Source organism: Mya arenaria, chromosome 14 (assembly GCF_026914265.1).
Source record: "Mya arenaria isolate MELC-2E11 chromosome 14, ASM2691426v1".
Classification (NCBI taxonomy): domain Eukaryota; kingdom Metazoa; phylum Mollusca; class Bivalvia; order Myida; family Myidae; genus Mya; species Mya arenaria.
Genome location: NC_069135.1, coordinates 12,062,137 through 12,085,055, shown reverse-complemented (window position 1 = coordinate 12,085,055; position 22,919 = coordinate 12,062,137). Strand labels below are relative to the sequence as shown.

Sequence of the window (22,919 nt, the reverse complement as noted above, 5' to 3'; positions counted from 1 at the left end):
TCCCTTTAAAGTCTCGTTGCAGTATCAAGCTGAATCAATGTTACTTGCACAGAACCTGGTCCATCTTCTTTCATTACCAAGCCTGACTCATTTTTTCTCTTGCCAGATGCAATGTCGATTGGCTTATTGAATAAACCTTAAAATAAATGTTAAATAGTACCAATTTGGGGTTAGATAGTGAGAAACACTGTTAGAAATATATGACGCGTTCCCTAAAGTCCATTCCATTTCCGAATGTAATTCATTAGAGTACAGGTATATTTGAAAAAGTGCGCTTTATTCCTACTACATGTACGTGTCTCCAAAATGATATAAATCCTCAATTTAGACACATGCTGTGAGCCAACAACTCATTGCTCTGTTGTATAGCTGTTTAGATGCATCTCAGCCTTTTCCTTTAACTTTAGTGTTTTCTTTACTTGTTTAAATGGTCTCAATAAGGCGAATAAAAACGTGATCATTGGAACACCCATTTGCTTTCCGCGGATACCCGTGGAACGCCACTCACGTTTAATATTTACTCGTTATTCAGTGCATTTTTTTATAAAAGCATACATCAATAACCTTCCTTAATGCGTTATTGTTCCAGATAATGTACGATTTTTTTTTTTTAATTTGAGCAGTGTATGCATACATTAACCATATTATGCTGGGCGCCTTTCACTGAATTGATATTTGAAAAGTCTCAGCAAAACAAATGTGGATTAACATTTCACTGTTTTTTTAAGTTAAAGTGTTTGTTTCATGATACATTGCTTCATATAAGATACATATATTGTTGAGGGCACTTCAGTCTATAAAAGTTATGATCTACCATTCAGAAGCAGAGCGGACTTTAAAATGAATGTAAACATATAGAATATATGTGTTTTGAGCTGTCCATTGCAATATTTATATGAAGAACTAAATCGAAATTGAATAATATTTATAATAATTATTCCCTTAAAAAATCATTATTTAAAGATATGCAATCTTTTTTAATATCAAATAATTATTTTTGACCTAACTTTTACTGGCAAAAACGTAAGATACTCAAAAGGAAGTACCTACATTTAGATTTAAAATAATTTGATTAGAGTTGATATTTTCATTATACTGCTGTTATTTCACTGATAAAGCTCCATATTTCACCGAAACGTACGGAAATTATTAATATATTTACACCTCAACTTTCAGTCCTTAAATATGTTCGGATATAACAATATACATAAAAAAAATTCATCTTCTTTTTGTTTGTATTATCTCAGCAAGTCCCGTAAAATATAAAACAACAATTTAGAAAGTGTTAATTTATGATATATTAAATGGATTGTCGTAATAAGTGTTTCAATTTTACGTTTAAATGTGATTTCAAGTGGTTGATCTTTTCCCGCGGTATTCCGGTTAAAGTCGGGTCGTTCTATTTACAGAATGGGTAAGAAAGGATTACTGAAAGGTTTTCTTAAAAGAAATTAAGAATTGTTTAACAATTCTTGAATGAAAAAATGAACTATTGGTGTAAATATATGTAATGAATTGCGGGATTGATGTCATTATCGGGGATATTCATGAACGCAATTAGGCTGGTCAAAGAGTCGGACTCCACACACTTTGACCAGCCCAATTGTGTTCATACCCCGGTAATGACATCAATCCGGCAATACATTCCTTAAATAAACGTCGACGTTTTCCAAACATTCGGGAAAACACGACATTAAGATGTAAAAGGAAAACGAAAATAAGCCTTTCATCAAAGTAGACGGTGGCCATTTCATGAACAAGATCCAAGAATTTTCCTTCACTTTTGCCTTCACTTCCAAAGGACAGCCACAAGATCCGTTGACTTCTCTGAAATTCATGTTCATTAAAAAAAATATCCATAAATAAATAGTTTTGCTTAAATTTAATGCGGCGAATTAGGGGCCCGGCGTCGTGGGTCCCACATCCACAAAACGGCATTACGTGTCGGGCGATGAATGTCCACCGCACTAAGTCGTGGGGATACAGTGCAGCGCCATATTGATTTCCAAATTTTATTCCAAAGTGAACAACAATCTTATAACTGTGAAAAGTGTATGCTGTGTATTATGTTTTAATTAGATTAAGCTTGATAATAAAATTTCGTAAGCCGTAAAAATTATTGATTGTTTCACAAAGTTAATGTTTGTTCACACAAAGTATATATAATAGTGTCATTTAATGCTAAATGTTCTTCACACAGTTTCACAAAGTACCAAGGAGTATTCAAAATGATATATATATGTGACAGGGTCATTATTTACGACACACTGGTTTACATTAGAGGGACTACTTTCTTTACTTTCGTTTTAATATATTTATAGTTTGACCTTTATTGAACTCCAGGGCTTGGTATGCTTGCGAATGCAAGATTTGATTGGTCAGTTGTTTTAACCGCTTTCTTTAATTTTCGTTCGTCATAAGGTTGACACAACTTTTTCACCTGTCAAACAATATAGACATATATATTTTACTATAAATAATAAATGATCAGGGTTCAAAGGAATATAGGATTTTGGTAAGTCTTGTTGTTTTATTTTGTTTGTGGTTGTCATTTCGTTGCTATTGTTTCTAAATCAGTTTGATGTGGTTTCCGATTGAAATTGGGTAATTGCTAATTGCAGTGTTGTACTCATTCTCGTTCACTAGAGCGATTAAGTAAATACTCGTTGATTTATCATTGTCAAGCTCTGATAGATGAGAATGTGTTTTAATAATAACTTCTTAAATGGCAGTATTGGTTATTTCTTCTTATATATATGTTATCACTTTTCCATACTTCTGGGCACATGTTTATTTAACATTGCAGATACCAGATTCAAATCAGATTCAAATATTTATTGTATGAAGGCCTCCGGCCCATATACAGATATGCATACATAAATACATATAAACAACGTGGAGTTGACCAAGTATAGAATTCACAAAATATTTGTTGTTAGTATGGCATCATACATGTTAATCAACTATTGATACACTGTCTTTAATTTTTTCTGCATAATACAAATACATAGCTAATTTTTGCAAAATTTCTTCATTTTGTGTAGCTATTAATAGAAAGAACTTGTGAAGACTAGGGTAAACATAATACTTAGATGGTATATACACTTCTCTTATATCTCTATACAATGGACATTTGATAACAAAATGATATTCATCCTCAACAACATTTTTACAATATAAACAAAATCTATGGTCCCTATCAATTCCGGTATGCCTGCCTGTTTCGATAGCAAGGCGATGTGATGAAAATCTAAAATTTGCTAAGCATTTACGAAATTTATCAACTGTAACACAGTTCACATATAATTCTGTCTTTAAACATGATTTTATATACATGTAAAATTTATTAAGTTTCATATTCTCAGAACAAGTTTGACTCCATAATTGTAGATGTTGATCTTTTAATCTCGTTACATATTCTTCAAGAAAGGAACTTTCATTTACTACTTGCTGTGACTCCCAAATATATCCAAAACCATTCCTAGACAGATTCATACGCAATACACTAACCCAATTTTCATGACCTAGACTATCATACAGTTTTAACATATTGTAACACAACTTTACATATCTATCATCAGGAAGTTTCAAAAGTTTTAACCAATATTTAAGACAACGTTTCGAAGCATATATATGTAATGGTAAACGACCTAGATCACCTAAAACAGCATCATTACAAGCTTTAGAAGATACATTTAAATACCTTTTACATGCATATAATTGGACATTTTCTATAGCATTCATTGAAGTCATTCCCCAAATTTCAGCACCATATAACATTATAGGTGATATTTTTGTATCAAACATTTTAAAAAACACTGAAGACTTAACAAAAGGTAACGACGCAATGCCTTTAAAAAGACAATGTAAAGCTTTCTTAGCTTTTAGAGCAGAATTCTCTGCCATCTTATACCATGACAATGTACAACTAAAATATAAACCCACATAAGTAAACCCTGATACAACATCTATATTTTCATTAATATATTTCCATTTTTCTTTACTTGCCAGCTGCCCACCTCTTCTAAAAACAACAATTTTTGTTTTACTAGTATTAACTTGCAACTTAGTGTCAGCACAAAATAAGTTTAGCGCATTTAGTTGTTTTTGTAGACCTACAACTGTATCAGATAACAGAGCAACATCATCTGCAAACATAAGTAGAAACACTTCAATATCAGAAGGGGACAGCTGAACACCATGCACACCACTTTGTTCAATATAACTATACAACTCATTATTAAAAAGTGAGAACAATACTGGACTTAAATTACACCCTTGTCTTAAACCACTTGGACAGTCAAAACACTCTGTTTTTCCATCAATGCATCTAATACACATTTTGACATCTTTATAAATTGATTGAATAGCATCCAATAGCCTTCCTTTAACATTTTGTCTAAATAAGCTTGTATATAATTTTGCCCTATCCACAGAATCAAACGCTTTTTTAAAATCAATAAAAGCAACATATAACTTCTTACCCTTTGTACTTAAATACTTGCTTATAACAGTATATAAAACAAAAGCATTATCAGTTGTATTATAACCATATCTAAATCCTGCTTGCGACTCCGAGATGGAGTTATAAACTTGAGTATAATAGGTAAGTCTTCTGTTTAAAATGCTTATATATATTTTGCTAAATACATCAACAAGTGCTATACCCCTGTAATTATCAGGATTATTACAACTTCCCTTTTTGTGCACTGGTATAATAATAGATAGCGTCCAGCTTCTCGGGAACTGACCTGATGTAAATATTTGGTTATAAATACGTACCATATATGGCAATAAATAGAAAAGACCATATTTAAAATGTGCAGGCAATAGCTCTCCGGCGGAAGCTTTATTTAACTTTAAGTCATTCACTGCCTTTATTACCTCATCAGATTCAATCCTGGAGTTTAAGATGATATTATTTGAACCATCCACTTCATTAAAGAAGTTGTCAATAATAGGGGGTACATTTTCAGTGTCAGTATCCGATTGGAATAAAGTCCTAAAATGCTGCAGCCATTCCTCGCCACTTATATCAGGATCAGTTCTTTGTCTGCCAGTTAAATGCTTTATTTTACTCCAAAACTGTTTAGGATTTGGCATGGAGTTCTCTAAATCTAAACCAATGCGCTTCAGGCATAGTAATTTCTTAGATTTACAAACACACTTATATTTAGACCTTGTTACCTTATAATCAAACAGATCTGCCATACTTTTTGTTGATCTATACAATCTAAGACTACGTAAAGCGTTTCGTTTAAGTTCTTTACATTCATTGTCAAACCAGTTCAAGCATACTTTACGTTAATCGTTTTTCTTATTTGCTTAACAAAATCTTTCGATACATTTAAAATACATTTTTGGAATTCTTCGACTAAAGTACTAGTATCAGAATCCTCTAATTCTAACATATCATCAACAGCTTTGAATTCACCATTAAGTATACTTTGGCTTAACACATCTTGGTAATGTTCATAACTACTTTCATCTATACAAATTTTGCTACTATAAATAATTTTGGCTTTATCATTAACATCTGATTTTAACATACTATCAAGACACAAAACTAATGGCATATGATCACTTTCAGGGTTAGCGTCTACTTTGAAATTATTACAAATCTCATACAAGCTATGGCTACATATAAAATAATTCACAACGCTTGACCCAATACCTCCATAGTACGTAAAATCACCAACACCTTTATCACTCCCAACTCGTCCATTTACTATACATAATGAGTAAGTTATACAAAACTGTAAGAGAAATTTTCCAACAGCATTAACAGTATTGTCTTTCGAAATTCTCATTGCATTAACATCGTTCTCAAAAATAGATTCCAACTGAGCAAACACTGGTATATTTAGATTTATGTTAATAAAATCATTTAAAACACCAGTTCTCGCATTTAGATCCCCACATAGCAACAACTCATATGCCTGCAAATTATATTCGCTATTACATAACAATGTTTCAAATTCAGATAAACCACTGACTGTTTTATCCGTATAAAATGGTGACCCTTGTGGTGGATTATATAATGACACTAACAGAATCTGTTTATCAGGGCAAAATATACCTTTATCAATTACTATCAATATTCCATAAATAAAATCTTCACAAACACGGCTAATATACTGAGTTAGGTAATCCTTTATAAAAATTGCTACACCCCCCATATTTCTCCCAGCCTTCAAAGATTTTTTCGCAGGGCAAAAATAACAAAAATAACCAGGTAGAATATGTTGAATGTCATTACACTCCAGACACCATGTTTCTTGGAGACAGATAATTTCAAACGCCAATAAATATTGTATAAAATCAGCATTATTCAACTTAGTATAAATTCCACAAATATTCCAAGACAAAACTTCCACGTTTAGTTTCCGAACAAATGAGCGTTGACCACCCCCCTAGTCTATAACATTAGCTGTTCCTGCGTCTGTCTGGATCTCCATGTCATCCTGCTGAGGTGGCTGTACCTGCTGATCTTGACGCCTGGTTGCTCGCCTAAATACTCGGGGTTGAACTTTATTGTCAAGCACAACTAAAGTACCATTCTTAAAGTAACCCTTTTTACCAGACCTTTTAAGATCATCTAATTGTAACTTTTCAAAGCTTGTAAGATCGTTGGCTATTCTTACACCATGCAGCCTTAATTTATCTCTAGACTTAAACAGTTCAAATTTGTTATTATGATTTTTAAACTTTACAAGAATCATTCTAGGGGAGTCCTGTGAATATTTTCCAAAACGCTTGGCAAAAGTTAAAACATCATCAAAGTTTATATCATCAGGGAGGGAACCTTTCAACACAGAATTTATAACTTTGGACTTGGTATCATCAGATGATTCGTGCTCCTCGTCTCCTAGTCCGAAAATTCTTAAATTACCTTTACGCGACTCGCGCTCTATTGAGTTCATTTGCTTCCTAATAATGTCAATATGGTCTCGATTAATTTCATCACTGATTGCCAAATGGCCTAAGTCATTTTCAAAACATAAACCCCACACGAGTGCTTGAGATCGAGTGTTAGAGACATATAGTGGAGCTCAGTACCACATACTGGTAAGACTGTCATAATGTTATGCCAGGTATGTTTGTAAGGTTTATTCCTGAAACACCCACTTTCTAATTTTCATATTCCTGAAACACCCACTTATAATTTATGTAACCCATGGTTACGGACTATAGTCTGTTTTACCTGCAGATGAATCTGTGTTTAATGACTTGAACATTCGTTCATACGTGTGTATATATTTGTGACAATAGAAAATATATATAAATGTAAAATATTTAAAAAATCATATTTATTATTAAAGTATGTTAATATTTTTATAGTTAAGTTTAAGTTAGCATTAAAACAATAAATAAACCTTTTCAAGCCTGTTTTAATGTAAAAAATGTCATATTTTTATAAGTTAACATTAAGATATTAAATAAAACCCATTAAATGTTGAAAAAAAAAAGAAGAAAACTATAATTAATTTATTAATGTTCAATTATATTGCCTGTTTTAATGTAAAAAAGAAGATTTTTATAAGTTTTTTTTTTTTTTTTTTTTTTTTTTTTTTTTTTTTTTTTTTTTTTAACTTTACTGTATTTAAAACAAAATACACATCAAACATCCAACTTTCATGTTATAAACAAATAATGATAAAAGTAAAGATATTACGGAAACAAATTATTTTCAAAATCGCAAACTATTGATACATTCTGGCTTTTATCCCATAACTCTGAGATACCTTTGTGTTTTAGATAAAACGTATTTGCTCAATTGGCAAAGAGATCATTTTTAAAATAAAGAGAGTTAAACAATGTACAGACAGACAGACAGACAGACAGACAGACAGTCAAAAACAGTCAAAAACATATATAGTAAGTTATTGTCTTTACCGATACTGATTATCGAAACACACAATTGCGTTATTTGAAGTACGTTTTGTATTACTTATTGAAATTAAATTATAAATTACCCTATACATTTTAATAGCGGTTTAATAATGTTTCAATTTATGCATCAAGACATGACATTAAAGTGGTGCAATTTTATTCGAAGTATATATCTAGACAAATATTTGTATCAATTTAATATAAAATTGATAGGATCAGATAGAATAGAAAATCAATTCCGACAGGGATGCACCAGCGGACAAATTTCTTTGTTCTATTGTTGCTGTTTTTCTTGTTGATGTTTGTATATAATACTAGTAGTATGTAATATGAACTTATTTCATGTAGACACGCAAACGAAGAATAAAAGTCCTGTACGTGATGTAAATTATCCAGCGGAATGGATTTTTTTTTCTTTTTGGAACCATTTCCGATGGCCCGTTTATTTGTTAAAATAATAATAATAATATATATATATATACATTGAAACACAAAGGTTATGGATATCAAATCGGAGTACATTTAAGACAGTAAGTATCAAAACTGTTTGTGTTTGTGTCTTGAAATAAAACATACTGTCGTTTATATTATTTAGCAATATATTTCTATTTAAATCGATTGATTAAGGAAATTTTTAAGGTATCAAAATAAGGCAAAACCAAAGAAACAAAAAAAAAACAAAAAAAAACACAATACCAACAAAACAAATACTCATTTTAGAAGGAAATCTATATCAACATAGAAGTCCTTAATGAGTATGATATCTACTGAAATTATGGGAGTTCTCACGATGTCTACTTACAAAAGCGAAATAGTAGAAACAATCGAAAAGAAAAAAACAAAAACAACAGAAGATAATTAAGAAAAAAAACAACAATAAAAACGACAACACTATTTTACTACAAACGTTTAAGCTTTTCGAAAAAAATAAATATCATATTATGATTTTTATTATTTTTGTGCAAGTATAAAACAAGCGTCTCTAAACTCGCCTTAAGAATGTTAATTATGCTTATATTTGTACTGCGTCTATTACTCATCATATATGATTTATATATTGCAAATCCAATGTAGGCTAGCAGTATATTGATATCATTGTATTCTTTACTGTATACTTTGTATCCTATAACAATATATTTAAGTGATTTAAATGAATGTTCAAAATTACAACTCTTGAATATACCAATTATAACATTCCAGAAATGTTCTACATATCTACATTGAATAAAAAAGTGGTCGAAATCTTCCATTTCATTACACACGGAACACATTGGATTAGATCTTATTTTCCAGGTGTATAGGTTTTTATTAGAAGCTGTTATTCTATGAATCAATTTGAACTTAAATTGTTTGATTCGATTATCAAATATTTTTTATTCAACACAAAATAAACAGAATTCCATGCAATATGAGTATCATCAAATTCTGTTTCCCATGACCTGTGTGTGTATGGTTTTGTGAATTTCTTGCCAATTAAGAGTTGTTTTATGCATTTGTTAGTGCTATTCATGAACTTAATTTTGTTCGGTAATACTATAGTACAGTCTGTTCTAACGTTTGCTCTTATTGAATGATGCGTGTTTAATGTTTGTTTCCAAGTTGTTGGAATAGCTTTTTTTAAGCGGTGTATTTCAGATATCCAATTAGATTTTGATTTTAATCTATTTAATATAAATGCTTCATTGATCTTTCCATCTTTGAATATATCGTCAACATATATAAAATTAGATTCGATCCAGTTATTAAATACCAGGGATTTCCCCTTCTCTTTAACAAAGCGATTACCCCATACGATTTGCTTTCTTATTTCTGTAAAGGATGTTGGAAGATTAACAAAAGCAGGATTTTTTAGTTCAATAAAAGCGTCCAAAACACGTTTATAAAAAAGTGGTAGTTCTAATTTTACTTTTGGCAGAGATTTTAGGCTGTCTATATTCATATTAAATATGATTAAGTTCTTGCCGTATTGATTTAGATATAATTGCGGTATTATTTTCCAGGTTGCTATTTCTGGTTTCTTAAGTGTTTTAACCCATTTAATTTGAAGAGTTTTGTAGAATGTAAAAATATCAACCATTTCTAGTCCCCCATCTAATTTATTACCGATTAGTGTTGTTCTTTTGATTTTCTCACTTTTATTGGACCAGAGAAATTTAAAAAATAATGTGTTTAATTCTTCAAGTACCTTCTTTGGTGTGAAAAGGGATTGCATTATATATGATATTTTAGATATAAGAATTGATTTTATTACCGTTAATTTACCATAAAATGTCAGTGTTCTTTTACTCCAATGATTAATTTTTACTTTGATTTTTTCTATCTTGTCATTCCAATTCAGTTCTTGCATCTGGCTTAGATTCGTACCGAAGTAAACACCTAGTGCTTTGATATATGTTTTAAATTGGATACCAGAAACGTTTTCAGTTTTACATCCTCTAAGTTTACCTATCCATATTGCCTCGGTTTTGGATTTATTCAAATACAAACCGGAAACGCGACTAAAATCATTAATTATGTTTAAAATAACAGAGATTTCATTTTCATTTTTTGCAAATACTGTAGTGTCATCTGCAAGTTGTGTTATCTTAATGTATGCATTCTTTGACACTTTAATGCCTTTTATATTTTCGCTAGTCTTGATTTTTAACGAGAGAATTTCGACAACAATTATGAATAACAAAGCAGAGATTGGACATCCCTGTTTAATGCCTCTACTTAGCTTAAAAGATTTAGATTGCCATCCGTTATTAGTAACGCGTGAATTAATGTTTTTATAGATAAGTTTTACCCATTGTTTAAAATTTTCTTTAAACCCAAATTTATCCAAACAAATCATCATGAAAGGCCATTCAACCGTATCAAATGCTTTTTTAAAATCTAGAAATATTATTGCCCCTTCCAAATCTGTCTGTTCAGCATACTCTATAATATCCTGTATTTGTCTGATGTTGTTTCCAATAAATCTATTTTTAATGTACCCTTGTTGGTCTTGGCTGATAATTTTTGTAAGACTTTTTGAAGTCGGGCTGCTAATGTTTTTGCAAGAATTTTATAGTCGATATTTAATAATGATATTGGTCTCCAATTTTCCATACTCCCCGGGTCTCCCTTTTTGTACAGAAGTGAAAATATAGATTGTTTTTGGGAGTATGTAAGTTCTTCTTTCTCAAAACATTCATTAAAAGTATCCGTTAAAAAAATACCAATTGTATACCAGAAATGTTTATAAAATTCCGCAGTAAGTCCGTCGAGGCCAGGACTTTTGTTTAATTTCATATCATTAAGGGCGTCTGTGCACTCGTTCAGAGTGACATGGCCTTCACATGAGTCGGCATCAGTCTCTGTGAGTTTTGGCCTTATTTCAATATTTTCAAAATAATGTTCTATGTTTGTCGACACTGCTTGAGCCGAGTATAGATTTTTATAAAAATTAACCTCTGCTTTAAGAATTTCATGTATACCAGTAATTGTTTTACCGTTTATATTTAATGAAGTGACCGTTTTCCTGGTTTGACGAGACTTTTCTAAATTAAGAAAATAACTTGAATTAGTTTCACCTTCTTCAAGATATTCTACTCTAGATCGAATTTGAGCACCTTTTGCTTTTTCATTATAAATATTTTGAATTTCATTTTCTAGCTGTTGTATTACATCATCATTTGATTGGTGATTGATATTGTCATTTGCATGCAATTCCCTTAGTTGTTTTTCAAGTTTTTGTAAATGATTATTTCTGTTTCTTGCCATTTGTTTAGAAAAACTGATTGAATATTCTCGTATTTCATGTTTACATATTTCCCATTTAGTCTGCAGAGAGTTGATATTTAATGTTTTTGAGCGTTCAATAATGGCCTCTATATTTTTACAATAATGAAGGTCTTTTAAAAGAGAATTGTTTAATTTCCAGTAACCAGGACCCCGTGTACTTGGTGACCTAAGTTTCAATGAAATTGCTAAATGATCTGTATATTTAATCAAGGCAGGCCTAATATCCGTAGAGTACACCAATGGAGTTATGTTTTTGTCAATTAACCAGAAGTCAATTCTGCTTCTTTCAACGTTACCCTTTCTTCTCCACGTATATTGTAAATTAGTTTTATTTAATGACCTCAAATATCGTCTAAATGGTTTGATTTAATAATTTTTTGAAGATTTTCGTTTGACTTGTGATTTCCGTGTGTACGTGATACCCTATCTTGGATTTCTAGTGTATCATTAAAGTCTCCACCTATGACGTTTAACCCCTGAGATAACTCTTGCACTAATTTTAATATTTTTTCAAAGAACATATTACGTTCTTTTTTATCGTTTGGAGCATAAAGATTTATTAAGGTATAGATAGTCTCATTGATTTCAATATTCATAATGATATATCTACCGGTTTTGTCAAATGTTGTATTTATGACTTTATAAATAAAGTTATCTTTTAATATTATAGAGCAACCTCTGCTGGATGAATTACCATATGCATGATGTGATTCCCAGTGTTTGAACTCTGAATTTAACGTATTGTTTATATCTTGCGTGAAGTGTGTTTCTTGTAAAAACAAAATATCTGCATTTTGTTGAAGTGACCACTGAAGCAGTCTAGCTCTTTTACTTTTATCTCTAAGGCCCTGTGTATTCAGGGATATTAAGTGTAATATTTTATCATTCATTTATGATATTATTTAATTGTTTGTAATATTTTAATTAAAGAGTATTTTTTCAATGTTATAAACATACTATTTAGATCACTGATCTGTGGAAAAAGCACGTGGTCGTATATTAGTGTCGCTGGGCCACACCGTGTGATACAGCGCACTTCAATGAATTCAAAATAATTTATGAACCTGAGTCGATAAAAAGTGAAGGATCGAAAATTACGTTTTAACAATATTTAAATTGTGTAATATTTCTTAAAGTGCAATAACTTGCATACACATATATATATATATATGTATATATACATATATATACATACACACATATATATATACATACATACATATATATACATAATATAATACACACATATACAAGTATAAATACTTATAGTAGTGTAATACATTATATATCACAAAGTGCAATACATTTTCTAGTGCAATAATAATTCCTATTTAGACAATATAAATCACATTGTAAACATGTATGTTGTAAAAAAACAACATCTCTTTGTTGTGTTTGAGTAAGTTATATCTATCAAATAGATCATAACAAAATGCATATAAAACAAATAACGTCGTAAAGATTTTTATAAGTTAAAATTATAAAATTAAATAAAATCCATTAAATTATCCAAAAAAAAGATGATATAAATGTATAAAAAAAAACTTGTCTTGTTTTATTAAATTATCCTAAGAAACAGACTATAGCTATAATTTGACCTAAGGCCGTAGGAAGGTGTTAATTGGAAAAAGCAAAATTCCTGAAACACCCACTTTTTTTATCAAAATTTGAAAAGTGGGGGTTTCAGGAAGACACCGTTTGTAATGTTGTAATTATGTTTGTAACATGTCTGTACTGTTTTATGTTGTTTCCATGTACATTATTGTGTATTCATCCATGGTCATTACTGTAATACTTATATTCATGTGATTATATTATATTATATTATAACATGTAATTATAATATGTAACATGATTAATATTCAGATGTCATATATTTTGTATTTTGTATGCTTTCAGGGCTCACGCTCATATATTTCTATGAGGAAATAATAGACAATAAAACGAACCTATTACCTGCTTATCGAGTGATCATTTAACCCCAACGATAAGCGCCCGGTAACATATATTACAACATATATAAGTTATAAGTTGTATGCTGCATACATCTTATAACGTATATTTTATTATATCTTATCTAACAAGAAAACTATTTGTTTTTACATAATCCTAAAATTAGATTAAAAGTTTTGACAGATGTGAGAGCTTAAAATGTGAGAAGTAACAATCATAATATAGTTCAGGTTAAGGTCATATTCAGTTCTTTTCCTGTAAGAGGTAAAAAATTATCATTTCAATGCTGGGTTGTTGGCTAAGCTTTAAATTGCTTATGTGCACGTTTAAGAAATACGTACTCGTTTTTCCCAATTACCGGACACCGGCGTTTGTCAACAATTTATTTGCGTTTTTTTACGACCAATATTTTAACAGGAAAATGGCTGCCGTTAATAAAAATAACATTACCAACAGAAATCCAAAAATCCCAGATAATATTGATAATATTGAACGTGAAAAATCAACATCTGCAAAAATAGATTCAGATCATATCAATTCGTGTGACAGTTCATACTTTTTTAACTCGGATGTTCATGCAGACTCAAGAAATTGTCAAAACTTAAGAGAATATGCCCAGGCAGTTCAAACTTGGCTATGGCATTACAGAACTTTGCAAGCTTTCGGCATGTTTCAAGCGCAAGTTACATCTTCAATGCAGCAGAATATATTCCTGCAGCAACAGCGAGTTGGCACTTCTCAAAATACACAAAGTGCTTGGCAACCGCCAAATGGACAGACTAATCCTGTTCCACCTGGTCAAGCTGTAAACTGTGAGTTTTTATTTGACTTTTGAGTAGAACTCGCATCTTTATTCATATATCATGATGGTATTTTTAAGGAGTTCTCAGAACTCTAGAATGCTGTTTTCTCAAATCAACCATTTGTCATAATTTTGTAAAAATGTTATGTATCACTGTCACAGGTGCTCGTCACATTGCCTGGATAAGTAATACATACTTATTTCATATTTTCTTCTTATTGTTTTTTATGCCCCCGAAGGTGGGCATATTAAAATCGCACTGTCCGTCCGTCCGTGTGTCCGGCTCAATAACTCGTGTCCGGGCTGTAACTTTCCCTTGTATGGACAGATTTTTAAAATAACTTGCCACATGTGTTCGGCATACCAAGACGACGTGTCACGTTTAAGACCCGTGTCCCTACCTCTTAGGTCAAAGCCACACTTAGTGTTTATTCACAATAAATTGCTGCATATAAGGACATAGAGTTTAGGTTGTCGTGTCCAGGCTGTAACTTCTCCTTGTATAGACAGATTTTAAAATAACTTGCCACGTGTGTTTGACATACCAAGACGACATGTTGCGTGCAAGAACCGTGTTACTACCTCTAAGGTCACGGTCACACTTAGGTGTTTATTCACAATGGAGTGCTGCATATAAGGACATAGAGTATAGGTTGTCGTGTCCGGGCTGTAACTTTCCCTTGTATGGACAGATTTTCAAATAACTTGCCACATGTGTTCGACATACCAAGACGATGTGTCACGTGCAAGACCCATGTCCCTACCTTTAAGGTGAAATATACACTTAGTGTTTATTCACAATGGAATGCTGAATATAAGGACATAAGAATGTAGGTTGTCAAGTATGGGTGGTATTTTTTTATGTTCAGAGGCGCCTATTCTGTAGGTAGGGTTGGGTAACCCGAACCAAATGTTGTTTTTTTTAGGCCTAGGGCGATAGAAGGGTTGAGTTCACATGTCTGGGAATCAATTGCACTTTCTTTCCAATTGAAAATTCTAAACTGCTTATATGTCTCAAACGTGTATCCAAATTGTGACTAAATACACTGGTATGTATCAAGTTGTATTTTGTTTGATTAATTAAGGTATGAAGCAGAGTTTCCACTCACGTAAAATTTTACGTAAATCACGCAAAAAAAAAAAAAAATCACGCATACATTTTTCACCCAGTACGAGATTGTGCGTGTCCGACAATCATGGGAGCGAATATTAATTGCATTAGAATCTCACACTGCGTTCTAAAAATAGACATGACAAATACTATCTAGTCCCATCGATTGGCTAAACCGCAGATTCTGCTTGGTGACGTCATTACAATGTTGACGGGTTATAACTTTTTACGCCTGGCGAAATGAATGATAAGCAGCGAAACATTGTAACCAATCTACAAACGAGAATTCCGTCTGCATCCAAAATGTTAATGCATTGAAGCTGACAGCGTTTGGTTTTAGAGAAAGCAAATCCAAACCATCAAGTTTTCTGAACAATTAACCTGTGCAAACTTCAGGCGATGAAACAACGAGTGCAAATATTAAAAAAAAGTATCCAAAAAGATTTCAGAATAAGTGGTTTGCTGAGTTTGCGTGGCTCAAATTTTAACTCGGATAAAAGCCTTATGCATTTTTTGACATGCTTAAAACAGAATACAAAAAGTAGAGGGAATGTTTTTTTAACTGGTTGTAAAAATTTTACAAAACTAACAAATTTTTATAATGTAACTTTTCAATATATTTTTTTTAAATATTTATTTATTTCATACCCCCAATTTTTGTACCCAGGGGGTAAGTTTACCCTTGACAAAAGTAGTAAGTGGGAACTCTGTATGAAGGATGGAGATAACGTGTTGAAAATGTAACTAAAGTGAAAATAGTTGTGAAAAGCCTGTAAGCCCTGACCTTTTAAAATGCTTTCTGGGCTAGCTCTTAATCCAAATTTTATATGGCAGAGTTTGTTACAAAATGATGACATGAAATATTATAATTCAGGCTTGTTCATCTCATAGTCTGGTGACTGGAGTGACTCAAAAATGTTGACGCTAATGATAAGTATTAATTTCAAAATCAGGTCTAGTGTCTTATCAACTATCTTGAACTACAACAAATTACAGTTTTCAGGTAAATTGGTCTCCTTTGAGTCCTCTTCTGACTCAAAACTAATTCATCCTATCAGAACTTAATGGAAGGGGCACTGTATATTTTTTATTTGTTAGTTTATACTCCAAACTAGACATAGTACTTGCTACCACAACAAATATAACTTGATGTTCTTTATAGTTGATTAAGTTTATTCGCAATGATTTCTAAGTATGGAAGGACAAATCATTTCCATCTCATTTCTGTGTGATATTTTGAAATGTTTGAGTGTTGCACATGCACTTTTCAGAGAGAAATCATGAAACTATAGGGCGTATATAAAAACAAACCAATATTATGTAAAGTGACACTCTTATTCGAAATGAATACATACACATGTATAACAAACATAAATTTTGAGTGATAAACCTTTCACTACTAGTACTTACTAAGTAATGCATTTATGGAAAATATTAATTTCTGATAACAAGATTGTAATCGTGTGTTTAATATCTGAAAACGCAAAAATATTATATGATTGGTGAGTGCTAAACGATTTACTGTGATCAACTATTGTCTCATAAGGTAGAAATACCGTGTTTTATGCACCTTCTTTCAAATTAAACTCGGTATCCTTCATATGAATCATTGTTTCTGAAATTTATTCATGCTTTTTTGGTATATTAAAAAAATGTATGAATTGTGGTAAATCTTATTTGGGAGTAAGAGTGCATCTTTAATAAGAAAACATATGAACAGGCAAACAGACAATCTTCGAACAGAAAAGAAGGTTCATTTTAGAAGATCATTAAAACAAGAGCAAGTATAAGTGAAATATTGAGCGAACCTTTATAACATCTTTCCGTATTATCTAATATGTCACTATTGTTTATAACATGAGAAACAATTCTTTGTTTTTCAGCTGTTCAGTACAAGGTGCCTATGCTTTGGAGGAGAATGGTTGCAGAGCTGCTAGACTTCATCCTTCTGTTTTACACAAAAATTATTGTCAGTGTTGCTGTGTTACGGCAGATGGGCTATATGTAAGTTAAATTATACTAACTGTTTAATTGAAATAAAAAGCAAACTATAATTATTGTTCACAAAACTCAGTATTGAATGATTGATCTTGTGAAACAATGATGCCAATAATGCATAAATATAAATCGTTATTTTCCTGTCACTGTCCCCTCCCTCCTTAAACTTCTCCAGCATGATGCTATGTGTTCATATGCTGTGTAAGAATTTGCTTTGGGTTAAAACTTCTACGCAAAACATTTCTATATATGGAGAACTAGGCCAACTCGATTTTGATTTGATACGATTTAAAATATTCTTAAATATTGATTCAAGATACAACAGTACACTGTAGTGAACAAAAAAAATAAATGCATAAATATCATATATAAATTAAAGGCTCTCCGAACATAAAAGCTCAAATACTAATGGCTATTTGTCGGACAAGGCTTTTTCGGGGGTATTTGTCACATTCCTGTTACATTTCTTGTTGTAAAAGTTCTGAATATTATTTTCACACTCAATAATAAGACCGGTGTCTTTTGGTCTGGATTGACATTAACTTAGAGGGTTCTATAAAACAGTACAGTTATGTGTAATGCAGAAAAAATAAACTGTTGAAGAAATGAACCTAAAAGGTGAAAAGAACAAAAATAAAAAAGATTACCGAAGGCAATAAAATCCATGTGGATGGGGTGGAAAATGTTATGGCAGGTTGGGAAACCAGAACCAGTTATTTTGATCAGCGTTGTTATGGATTCACAAAGAAGCATCATTAAATCTGTATGAAGATACATAACTGACAATTTGATAATTTGTCATAATGTGACATGCCACTTACCCTACATGTCATTGCATTTACCATAAAGCCCATTCATCATGATAACATTGCATATATTCATTTTGGCATTGTGGACGGGTCTATTTCAGAACTATTGATAGAGCTGTCATGTGTGCAAGTTTGTAATTGTACCAGCATTCATTATCCTGTCTTTTGTTATTGATCTGTTATTTTTCTGACATAGTTATTGTATGAGGCCAAAAGGTTATATCATGGCATTATTCAGTACCAAGGATTTCATAATAGTTACAAGTATATTATTTGTTATGTAGGATTCAGTTCAGTGTATTCAGTATGCAAGGGGGGGGAGCTTATTCGAAATCCACTGGATTTGTCTACCCCAGAGATTTTTAAAATAGAGTCAGTACATTTATGATCGCTTGCACATAGAATAATAAATATACACACTTCATGTCTTCACAAAAAGATGGACGGTACAAGGAAGCAGAAAATTCTTCAAAAAAACATAGACACACAGTCTGAGATATTAAAGTCGGTGATGAAATTACCGGGTAATCACTAGAAACTTTTGAAGGAGATTAAAACTGCTGAAAAAGATAGAGAGTTGCTTAAATATTTATTGACAGTTGAGTGTTTGAGAGGATCACTTGACTTGCAAGATGTTTAGAAAAATCATGACACTTCTTAAAAAACAACCATTCTGAGCTATTTAAAATTGAGGAAACTCTGAGAACGTGTGTGAGCACTCAGCTTGCCAATTCTAGGCTTGTTTTTGAGGTTATACTGTATTTACCATATATGGGCCCATCTGGTGTCTCTTCCCTTTAATTATATAGTTATTTTGTAACAATTAACCAATCACATCATTTGCATATCCATCATTCCCATTAACCAGAAGATAATGAACAATCATTTTTATATGGCTGTCCTGTTTGATATTTTACTGCTTGTCTATTATCCAGGAATGAAGACATACTGGATATTGATGTCCAGCTGCCATACCTTGCAGACATTACAGAGCTTGACTATGATAAAATGTTCACCCTCACATCTGAGCTAATAGCACTGGAGATAATAAATAGACTCTGTATTACCATTGTGGAGGTGCGTATGATGATTCCATCTCATGAATTTTGTAATCAAATGATTAAAATAAAGGTATCATACCATATTGTTTACTTAAAATGCATTTAACATTTAGTGGTTCACATTTTAAGTAAGAACTGATATGAACAGATGCTCCGATGTGAGGTAATCTTAAACTGTTCTTTGCTCAGCATGTTTCAAGTAATGTAAGATCAATATTTTACTTGTTACTTGTACTAAATGTTAGTTTATACCACAGAACATTTGCAAATAATGAGTGAAATAATAAATATAAACAATTGCGATTCATCTTTTCATGTATACATTGGTCATTTTACTTATTTACCTGCAGTGCACTGACCAAATGTTTTATCTCAATACTAATCCTTTCAACTCTTAAATGTTTTCTATATGGTTAAAGTTACCACATTATGTATCACCTGTACAGAGATATAAATCTCTTCTGGTATCAATCTTGTCTGTAACTGTTATTCCAGACCCTGTGTATAAGGCAGGGGTATGCAGGCTCCGTGGGTGGGGCTACACCGGGAAAGAAGATCATGCATCTGAAGATAATCTCCTTTGATGATATTCATGAAATTGGAAACAGAAACATAGTGGTCACAGGGCCTAAAGATATTGGATTTGTTAAGTAAGGTTCAAATGTAACTTTAGTTAATTGTTTTTCCCCTGTTCATCAGTCTGTCCCCTCGTCACTCACTGTTTCCGCCAAATATATAGGATGCTAGTTCCCAGGAGCTGCATACTCACAGCTACAATCACACAATGGTGACAACAAGGGCTTTCAGAAAAAGCAATCTCTAATTTGACCTTATTTTTAAAAAGAAGTTCGTCAATTCATGGCCATACTCATCCTATTTTTGAAAGTGTTCGTAATGTTTTGCGGCCAAAAGAAGTATTTTTTGTCATTTTTTCAAATATTAAAACTCCTATTGAAATTTCAATAACATTTTTCCATTTTTTAAACAGTTTTCCCCATTCGATTTAAAATTAAGATGTTAAATGTGTAACCTTAAAAATGTGGGAGATAATAAATAATATCACAAAGAAATATGTTTTTAAGTAGCAATCTTTGTTTTCTTATTTGTCATTTGTTCACTCAACTTTCACTGGACAGTTTTAAAATTGAACGTATAGTTAGATGCCAGTAGAACATATTAGTTTCATTAAATCTGTTTATTGAAGAAAAAATGTAATGTAGAAAGAAGAATGTAAATATGTTTATAATGCTTCAAATTTTCATAAATGGTTGACTTTTTCTTTTTTTATATATAATTTCTTAACTGATTGTGGACATGTCATACTATTCTTAAATTACTGGAATACCCCATGTATTTTCAGTGCCCTTCTACGGTCAGTGATCAAGAATTTCAGTATGGCATTCTTCTTCCCGGCCAGTTTTACCGTCTTCTTCTTTCGCTATAACCGAGCGGCGTACGATGTCCTCGCACAAACCATAGTGGTGGAATCAGACAGACGACATTGACAAAGGCAAGCATGTTTTGCAGAAGTGTCAGTGAATAACATCCTCGAAATTGAGTTATCTAGCTAGTCATTTCACTGTTTTCTGATAATCTGTAATGACTTATTAAAATTGCTTCGTTTCATAGACTGGAAAGATGCAAAAAAAGTACTCTGACAAGAACATATTTTTAAATTATTTTAACTCGTGATTCATTTTTAATGTCAAAACAAGATGGTTATATAGTATCTGGTGTGAATTGAACAACATTTTAAAATGAAGTCTTCTTTTGTATCAATAATTATTGTTGTTGTTTTTTTTATTACAATATTGTCATTTCTGTTTTGTTATTTTTTTAAACTGTCAATTGCCATCTGTTTTATCAATATAATATATGAATTTATTGTTAATTTCTGTTATTTACCTTTTAACAAATAAATCTTTAGAAATGTTGATAAATATGCTGCCTTAGGATTACACTTCTTAATGATCATGGCAACATGAGTGCATGCAAATGTTTTTTTGTGTTGTCTCCCTTCCCTGTTTGTTAAGTCTTCAGCGGACTAAGTAAAGTAATCACTCTTTTTATTGAGCCCACTTCACTTGCAATGAGCTGGACATGATTATAAGAATTGCGGTCTGGTGTATGTGTGTCAGTCTGGGCGTTCATCTGTCCAACCAATTTTGGCTTGCCCAGGCTTACTAGTAACTTAACCATGCATTTTGGGATTTTAAAATAACTAGGCACAAACGTTCACCATGCAAAGCTGGCCTGTCACGTGCGAGACTCATGTCTGTAGGTCAACGGTCACAAACTTCTTTATATTTAGCTTTTCCGGGCTCTTACTTGGCCATGCCATGGGGGATTTCGAAATAAATTGGCACAGATGTTATCCTTTAGAAGATACATAGATGCATGCAAGACGCATGTCTAAGGTCATAGTTCAAGGTCACACTCAGAGATAATTGGTCAGATTGAAAAAAAAATAGTCAACCATCTTCAAATGCCAAATAGCATGGTTTTCTCAGGAAAGTTGCAAGATTGTGGAATTGGCGGGCCAGACATTCTTGGCGTTTGGTAGACAAACATCCAGTCATGGTGAAAAGCCCTAATGTCAGCGGTGCCAAACTCCCTACAAACGGAATTAGTTAAACAGTACGACTATATATTAATTCGTTGATGCTTGTGAGACTCATTGAACGTAGCATTATACAAACATAATACATTAAAGCAATATTTGTCCATGCTTTTCTCCCGTGATTTCGTTCATATTTCATCTGATGGCGACATGTAACTTGTTTGATTTGCATACACTGTAAGTACACGGTATACAAGATCCAGTTTGATGTCCGTGTCCGTAATGAAATAGTGTACATCTTATATTCGCTTAAAACTCACCGTAAGACAAATTATTCGAACGTTATGTACACGAAAGATCTCGCACTGCCAGACTGCCAACTTCACGGACATCCAGTTATGCACAGAAAAAGCGAATAAGTACACACCATTTTCCCCTAAAATACTGCGCTTTGTATCGTTAAAATTGATATTCGAATAAAAAAACACTTGCTTTTGACTTAAGGTGATATCCAAACTGTTTGACAGAATATGGGAACACAATTGTTGAGCTAAAACAAGAATAATACATGATGCAGTATTTATTGATTTTTCAAAAAGCATTCAATTTTAGAATTCCGGCATTATGGACAAACCTGCTAGTTTCAGTTTGCCGTAGTTTTTAATTTCTGCGGTGTAACATGCTTTCTGATGAACATTTATGCAATTTATTCCTGAATGTGAGAAGGTAAATGCTCATATATTGCGTTGTGACGTCTACTGGTAATGCCTACTTGATCTACTACTGAGTTTCAACGATTAACTACAAGTATATGATAATGTATACTTTAATGCTTAACATAAAATAGAAGAGCCCGAAGTGAAAATTGTACCCCATCATGTTTAGTGGATGTAATCATTTGTGAACAAATAAGAATCGAGTTTTGTTTGTTTTACGTGTACTTGTATGAGTCACTGCACGCTTC

General features: G+C 32.0%; 1 protein-coding gene across 1 annotated transcript; it reads left to right on the top strand.

Annotated features, from left to right (window-relative positions):
- Positions 1-14,011: 14,011 nt before the first annotated feature.
- On the top strand, positions 14,012-21,347 carry LOC128216874 (protein FAM8A1-like). Its single transcript, XM_052923576.1, has 5 exons — positions 14,012-14,426; positions 17,411-17,531; positions 19,270-19,411; positions 19,891-20,045; positions 20,756-21,347. Exons 1-5 carry the CDS (start codon positions 14,036-14,038, stop codon positions 20,898-20,900), a joined length of 954 nt encoding a protein of 317 aa, XP_052779536.1. The 5' UTR covers positions 14,012-14,035; the 3' UTR covers positions 20,901-21,347.
- The last annotated feature ends 1,572 nt before the right edge of the window (positions 21,348-22,919 follow it).